Source organism: Osmerus mordax, chromosome 12 (genome assembly GCF_038355195.1).
Source record: "Osmerus mordax isolate fOsmMor3 chromosome 12, fOsmMor3.pri, whole genome shotgun sequence".
NCBI classification, from domain to species: domain Eukaryota; kingdom Metazoa; phylum Chordata; class Actinopteri; order Osmeriformes; family Osmeridae; genus Osmerus; species Osmerus mordax.
The window spans coordinates 2,752,158-2,760,176 of NC_090061.1; the positions used below are offsets into that span (position 1 = coordinate 2,752,158).

Below are 8,019 nucleotides of genomic sequence, written 5' to 3' on the forward strand. Positions count from 1 at the left end.
AGCCCTGTAAACACTGATGACGAGCAATGGGAACAGTCCAATTTGCTGAAGCACATCTGTTTGTGTTTTAGGAGCGCTTGGAAAGTGGATGTCAAATAGTCTGAAGCTAAGGTGGAGGAGTGGGGAGGTGGAGGAGGGTAAGCTGGAGTGCAGGAGGGGGAGATGGATGTAGCGAGGTGGAGGAGGGAGGAAAAGGAGGCCAGGGAGGTGGAGGATGTGGAGAGGGGAGAGACGGAGTGCAAGGAAGGAGAGAGTGCAGGGAGGTGGTGGGGGGAGGGGTGAAAAAGAGAAGAATGAAACTGAATGTTATTGTTAACTCTTTTCTGCCGTGAGAGTAACAACTGTGAGTAATATAAAATTAGTAAGTAATATAAGTATATATATTACAGAAGTATAATGTAAATTATATAAAAACAGAACAAGTTTGGGCGTTGTTACAAGATTCCTGACCATATGGATGGGCTTTACAAAGATTTTATTTCTTTCAAACATACTGTACCTCTAAACCTCAGTCATGTATTTTACGTCCTCTAAGACGTTAAGTAAGCAAAACGCCCCACCATGCCAGCCCATATGAGCTGATACCTTAAATGGGGACAAACCATTTATTTGTTCCATTCCTGAACCGTTACATTAGTTCTATTGATGTAACTCTGGACTGGTCTTAAAGGAGGTTGAGGAGCAGCTGGAGAGATCAAGTCTGTCTTAAATCTACAACTGCACTGCCAACGAGCGTGCACGCACACTGCACACGCACACACACATTGCACACACACACACACTGCACGCACACTGCACACGCACACACTGCACACACACACATTGCACATACTGCACACACACACTGCACACACTGCACACGCTGCACACACACACACACTGCACACACACACACACTGCGCACACACACACACTGCACACATGCACATACACACACACTGCACACATACACACACACTGCACATGCAGTAACTGTCTGCTTAACCTCCTTTCTAATGACTCATTTCTTCCTTCACCCAAAATACGTTAATATTCCCACAATTTACAAATTCAAGCCACACTCTTTTAAATGAGGATTTGTTTGGGCATTGTGGCATACCACTGTTTGTTTTTGAATGAGTTTGTTTTAAACAAATACCAGTACCTTCTAGAAATGATTTTCTTTGGCCCTGAGCTTACAGCCCGTGGTGCAACAGGCTTAACTAGTCAGGACCCTGGGGAGACGTAAACATGGGTTCATGGGATACGCAGACTGGAAAAGGCATTCAGGAACGTTCCAAGTTCAGCCCCATCCAGAAGCAAACCCCAGTCCATTTTCTATGGTCTGAGAACGTATTACATCACAGATATCTGATAGGCTAGGCGTAATTTGCACCATCTTTCTTGTGGCTATGGTATCAACGGTTGTTGCATGATCCCAAAACCAGGGAACTATAGTCAGGTGCATTCTGTTGTTAATTTCACTTCCGAGCAATGTTTAGTGTGGGGCTACAGTTACTGAAGAGTTTATTCTTGTTTTGCCTCCCTGGCACATCAGTCTTGACCCTGAAGGGGCAACTTTTCGTCTTTGCATTTCTCTCAAAGTGTTGAAAAATCTCCACTAAGTTACAGTTTTTTTTCAACTGCTTACACACATTTTTTTTTTACTTTTCCTCTTTTTTTCAAAACTTAACACACCAATCCAAGAATTGCACACACAAAATGCAAAATGCCTTGCATCTCTTGCAAAATGAAGCACTGCATTCATATGATCACAAACACATTTCAAAAGAAAACATTTGTCTTACGTTGCAAACACCTTTGCCATAATATTACATTTTTGGATATATCATACACACACAGTTATTCAAAACCTAAAGCTCTTCTTTCATGAGCTCCTATGTACATTTCTGTACATGATTGAAACCAAACTTCTTTTTTTTACTATAAGCATTTGTGGTTGTGAATACAGTATTACACAGTACGAAAATAAATACATCAACCATGTGTAGTAGGACTGAACCCAAAAACCAAAAGGAACCAGCTTTTTTTTTTTTTTTTGATTAGGATTACGAAAAAGGTGATTACGTATTCCTCAGGAATGGTGTGTCTGTGTGTGCCATGAACTGTAGCATGCAGTAATATATACTATTTTCTACAATATTGTCAGAATGTCTTCTCTTACAGTCATTGTACTGTTGCACAGTATGACACAGTAATCAACCATACTGGGACCAATCATGCAGTACACTGCAGTCATTGGTGCTAAAATATATGTATTTGTATAGTATACCGTGTGTTGTGCTGAAACAGCTATGATGTGTACATTAGAACATGTGTACATTACAGTATATTGTTACATACCTGTTATCATTTCAACAGTAAAGGTTCAAATTATACCCACCACTGTAAATCGAATCAAATTAGGCTATTTATAGGCCTATTCTAAAGCCATGATTGGTTGGTGTTGAGTAAAGCAGATGTTTTAGCACACGTGAGGATTTGGTGTGCAGCACTGATGAATTAGTGTGGCATTTTGATTGGTTCTGTTTGAAAAAGGAAATCAAGATACTTCCTGTTAGAATTGTATGTGTTACGTGGAGAATTGTGTGTTGTGTTTTGCAAAAAGTGCTTTATGAAATTTAAAACTCAAAGGAAAAAAAATTGAGAATTGTTTTGCGGATTTGATGTGTGGTTCTGGTGTTTGTTTCAAGTTTCAGAAATTATGTGACAAGTAAGGTTTTGTGTGTAAGCAGTTGAAAAAAACTGTAATAAGAAGAAGTAGAACTAGTTTCTCTCTACACACACTAGCCTGTTGTTTTGTCTTTGTCTAGCCTAACCCTAGAAGTGAAACTTTCTTTTTTCTGTCTGTTATGTAAAAAAGGTTTAATAAGCTCAATTCCTCAGCCTACACCTTTTTAGGTCAATATTTTTTGTTCTTTTCCTTTTCGATTTAACTCTACTGCTATTTATAAATGGAGGAGATTCTTGCATAACGTAGCTGGCTTGTGACTATCTACTAAGCTAAGCTTTTTTCAATGTTGACTGGGTGTGTGTGAGTTCTGTCTTATGGGGGTCAGATGGCTGAGCGGTTAGGGAGTCGGGCTAATCAGAAGGTTGCCGGTTCGATTCCAGGCCATGCAAATGACGTGTCACCCTATTTGCCTCGGGGAGAATGTCCCTGTACTTACTGTAAGTCGCTCTGGATAAGAGCGTCTGTTAAATGACTAAATGTAATAAGTTATGTCAGCTGTTTTATGTACTTCCTGAAGTACTACAGACAGGTACAGTACACTCGAGAACTCTCAAGGATCATGTTGTTTAATTGTCTGTTTAACTACATGCTCTTCTGGTTCTACCCATTGGCACATATTTGCTTTTTTACAATGTATGCTTCATGTTTTGGCACCTGGAATAAGGGATTCATTGTGCATTCAAGGAAATGAGTTATGACTTCGAAAATGAAAGTGTCGTTCATCAACTATCTAAGTAGTCAAGCCAGTTCATTATTGACAAAGTCAAATCAGTGTTCAGTTTGGTACATGGTGGCTTTCCCTGTCGCCTCACAGAGAGAAGTTCCGGGGTTTGATCCTGCTTAGGGCAGTTCTGTATTCTGTGCTATGTTCTGGGCATATTGTTTGATGCAATGTTAAGTATTCTACTGGCGGGTGGCTGAGGTATGCCTTGTTTGCCTGTGCTGCATTTCCCCTGTGCCCAAGAGTTGTCATGAGGGACATGAGGGAGTCAGATAGCTGAGTGGTTAGGGAATTGGGCTATTAATCAGAAGGTTGCCGGTTCGATTTCTGGCCATGCAAAAAAAATGATGATGTGTCCTTGGGCAAGGCACTTCACCCTTCTTGCCTCGAGGGAATGTCCCCGTAACTACTGTAACTCGCTCTGGATAAGGGCGTCTACTAAATGAAAATGTCAACAATGTAGCAAGTCTGCATTCTGTAAATGCTCTGCCATCACACATACAAACAAAAGACAGGTACAAAAGATTCAAACATAGCCTTAAGGAATGGATTGTTGCCAATCAGGTTTGCAAGCATTAATAGTAATTTTAGGCTGGATTTAAACATGCATGCTTCATGTTTTGGCTACCCGCAATATTTTGGGGCTATCTCGTTGTTTACGATAATTGACCTATGCACTTTTGTAAAGCTCTCTTTTTTTTTTTTTTTGTAAAGCTCGCTTTATGAAATAATACTTTTAAGAGTAAAGAATTAGGAGTCATAAAATTAGGACTGACCAGCCCATTATTTTTTATAGTTTCTCATAAATCGGTGAGTTATGAACTACTTTCAACCTTAAGATTTTTTGTTAAAACAGTCCCAGAACTCATAGTTATAAGAAAATGTTTTGTGAATACTAGCCCAATTTATAATGAAATCAGAGTTCCGCCCCCTTTTGGACATTAAGAGAACTACTTTAGATTAAACTAGTAAATTGCAAAAGTTCAACTTTATCCCAAGGGGAATTGGGAACCTAGAAAAAAAACATAAAAATGACCATCTCGAGATTTCTGATTAAAAAGTCATTTATACAGAAATGTTTATTTTCTTTGAAAATATGAGCAAAAACGTTCATCTGACTTCAGAACCATCCTCCTAGAGGTTAAGAGAAGTTCAATGTCCTTACTCAGTTATGAGTAACCAAATAGGTTACGCCATAAATAAAGGCACACAAATCTAAGATCAATATCATACATCCTAGATATGAACAAGGACGCAAATAACCCAATAAAACACAACGAGAAAAATGTTCCCACGGATCGCTGTCATTTCCCGAGGCGTCCACTAGAATGCGCGGTCGACGACCCTTCTAAACAGCGCCTGACGCTGCTGGGCACTCATGTTCTCACAGCTCTCCAGCAGGTTGGCGACGATCAGGGTCTGCTGCAGGCTCTTGGCTTTCACCCAGACACGCCCGTTTATCCCCACAACCAGCTCAAACGGGAACAGATTCTCCAGGTCTTTGACCACCTCGCTCTGCGGCGCCAGCAGCCTAGGCGGAGAAGATACCCGTTTTAGAAGTTTGAATGTGTTGCGACATTTCAAACTTTTGTTATTTTGGTATATACATTTTGTATATATATTTTGTATATATACACACACACAATAGGTTCCCATAGTCTGAGACCACAATTCAGATTCTTTCTATATGTTTATACCCTTGTTCATGTTTTTAGTAAATAAATACAAATCTCAACATTGCACTTTTAGACCACAATATATATATATGAGACAATATACATGGAGAAAATCTTGGGTGCCTTAGACTTTTGCACAGTACTGTATACATCCGTTTCTTTGATAAATTGTGTAAAACGTTGCGTTTAGTACCTGCGCACAAGTCCCAGCGACACCTTAAACATAAGACCCCCTGCTCCGAACACTCCCATCCCGTTGGCTCGGCCACAGCTGTCTATACATGTCAGTTCTGGCTCCATGTCTTTGTTAGCGATGATGAACTGGCCGTATACCAGATCCCCCACCTGAGTCAAACACAAAAACCTTGACACAAATACAAAAATGGCCCCAAAGTGACACTGCGCTGTCAACAGAACACTATGACACCGACCTGTAGCTACACTTTATTAATTTAACAGAAGCTTTTATTCAAAGCGACGTACAAATAGTTATTGTGTACCTGTACGTTGGGTCTGTTACGCTTGGTGGACCCTTCAAATGCCAAATAGGACAGCGATGCTTGTTCACTCCCGCCCACGTCAACTTTGAAGATGTCACCCGACTTGACAGTGACAATGCCAATCACGGTCTCTCCCTTTGCAGGAACATACTGGGGGGGGGGGGGGGGGGGGAATAATCACTAAGCACAAAACATTTTCTTTTTCTCCATAATCGTAGCCTAGGTAAACAAGCTAGCTACTTTTGGTTAGCTAGGGCTATATTGTTGACGTCGCTAGCTAAACCCAACCCACGTGGCTATTTCTTGCTTATGACATAAATTCCCAGGAAGGCAAAAGACTCAACGAATTAATTTAATGTTGTACTTAAATTAATATTATTTGAATACTGTTGATAGTTAGAATAAACATCTTACTCGTCTTTGCTGTGAGTCAATCCAGTACAAATTTGGTTGCTTGTATCGCAGAATTCCGCTTTTGCACACATGCACCTCATCTCCATTTCGTCGAAGTCCTGGACCACAAATGACTTTCAAAGGTTTACTGTCCGTTTCGCCTAATCCGAAACTAAATCTATCACCCGGTAATAACACCTCGCCTACTTTGTTTTTAAAACAACTATGCATAGCGCTCTCCACTGCGTCCATGGTGTATACGATAGGGGAAGCTGAACAATGTAGCACATGAAACCGAAGAAAATACACCTAAAAAGGCTCCTGGGTCCTAAAGCGCCCCCTATTGTACATTTATGTTACTACTAGTAAAAGCCTTCAAACATGTTTGATCAATTGTGTATTAGATCACTTATAAAGGAAAAACAAATAGGCCTATAGTCAAATCTCTAGGTCTTTATTGCCAAAAGATTCCAAAGGAGAAAATCGGTTAAATACTTTTTACATAAATATGTTTTTAATACAAAACAAATGTATATAAAACGATTACATGACTGAGTGAGTGTTGTATGGCTATGTTTGCATATCAGTGAGCTGCTGTGCATGTGTCCTGTGTGGGTGTCAAAGCGTATCTATGTTCTACGAACAACTAGGTCTCTATTCTACATCACAAGAAGAAGAAAAAACCATTATACATGTGGTAATATCATTTGGAGAGTGGAGTTTTATCATCTTCAGCAACTTCCATCTTTCATTATCAAGATGTCAGCATTGGTCTCCCTGTGAGAAAGAAGGAACAAAGGTCTTACAATGTATCTTTATTGATCAACTTTATTTTTCGAATTTGTCTAGCCTGTGTGTTATTGAAAGGCGAACATGTCCCAGACTCATCACTGAACTGTAAGCGAACGTAATAAAACTAGCCTATACAATTTAGTCTACAACGGGTTAGACTTAAACGACAGATAGAGGATACTCACAGCCTGTGAACACACAGCGCACACTCGTTGGGGTAGGTGACTCCATCATTCCCACACACCGGTGAGTAGTTGAGAGGACACGCCTGGGTGATGCTCGTGTCACCGCAGGAAGGCTGGTTGAAAGCGGGGAACATACAGAGGTCGTTACAACTCAGTGGAGAACAAATCATTGCGTCACATGTCGCGGGCACGAATCCCAGCCCCTGCTGTGGATGATACAGCGGCTGCAGCTAACTGGAGGTTACATATTCTGCATCTAAAAACAATCCTGTCTGATTTTCTTTAAGAACAGTAATGCTTTTTCATCAGCCGTGTGAAGACGCTAACATACCCTCCTGTAAAGCCCGGACTTATCTTCTGCGTCTGAAACAAAAAACAATAAAGTTACAAAATAAGAAATACCACAAATAAACGCGCAGCTGTTGAGCTGATCAATTGTAGTTTGGGAAATAACATAAACAAAATTTGAGAAAAAAAATAGCCTATATGTACTAACTAATTGTTAATAGTACCTACCTGCACTGAAGAAGAGAACCACACATACCACCAACAGTGTTTTCCCAGTCATGATCACTTTGATCAAATAGTCAGATATTAGCTGACAACTAGTGGATGTCCTGTTAGGTTCTTCAAAACTAAATGTTATCTTTGACTTCTCTGTCTTCTCTTCGATGTTCCCTGCTTAAGGCCTTGTGTCCGTATGAGGTTAGCGGGGTGTGCGACGTTGTCATATAGCAGAGGGTGAGTCTGGTGGGGGTGAAATAATGTAACCTTGTGTTGGAGTAAAGCTGATGTTTTGACGGCTGTGCGCCTGACCAAGCCCCCTGCGCCTGTTACGGGAGAGCCTCTCTTTTGTCCAGGCCTTTATTGAGGGATAAACATTCCTTCAGCCCAAATATTGCTGAGTGATCACAACACAGGGGGTGTGTGACATTGGCTGGCAACACTGGGCGCGCTAATGAATACACGAATACATATTGTACAATAACAACTATCTGTTGGTGTTGTCAGAGCACGT

The 8,019-nt window shown here is 40.6% G+C and overlaps 2 protein-coding genes across 2 annotated transcripts; both read right to left on the minus strand.

Moving 5' to 3' along the window:
- Positions 1 to 4,516: 4,516 nt before the first annotated feature.
- Positions 4,517 to 6,314, minus strand: exosc3 (exosome component 3). The gene is given in 5 exon segments (XM_067248183.1): positions 4,517 to 4,986; positions 5,325 to 5,476; positions 5,632 to 5,781; positions 6,046 to 6,281; positions 6,284 to 6,314. Coding segments are annotated over 5 exon segments (777 nt in total). The 3' UTR covers positions 4,517 to 4,778.
- Positions 6,315 to 6,738: 424 nt separating this feature from the next.
- Positions 6,739 to 7,633, minus strand: LOC136954641 (probable pancreatic secretory proteinase inhibitor). Its single transcript, XM_067248278.1, has 4 exons — positions 7,518 to 7,633; positions 7,333 to 7,364; positions 7,002 to 7,114; positions 6,739 to 6,801 (listed from the first exon to the last, which is right to left on the minus strand). Exons 1-4 carry the CDS (start codon positions 7,567 to 7,569, stop codon positions 6,756 to 6,758), a joined length of 243 nt encoding a protein of 80 aa, XP_067104379.1. The 5' UTR covers positions 7,570 to 7,633; the 3' UTR covers positions 6,739 to 6,755.
- Between the last annotated feature and the right edge of the window lie 386 nt (positions 7,634 to 8,019).

Coding starts and splice junctions, on each gene's coding strand:
- LOC136954641 (XM_067248278.1), bottom strand. CDS start 7,569: ATGACTGGGAAAACACTGTTGGTGGTATGTGTGGTTCTCTTCTTCAGT. Junction 7,115..7,332: donor AGTCCGGGCTTTACAGGAGG/GTATGTTAGCGT, acceptor GCTTTCAACCAG/CCTTCCTGCGGTGACACGAG. Junction 6,802..7,001: donor GCGCTGTGTGTTCACAGGCT/GTGAGTATCCTC, acceptor TCTTTCTCACAG/GGAGACCAATGCTGACATCT.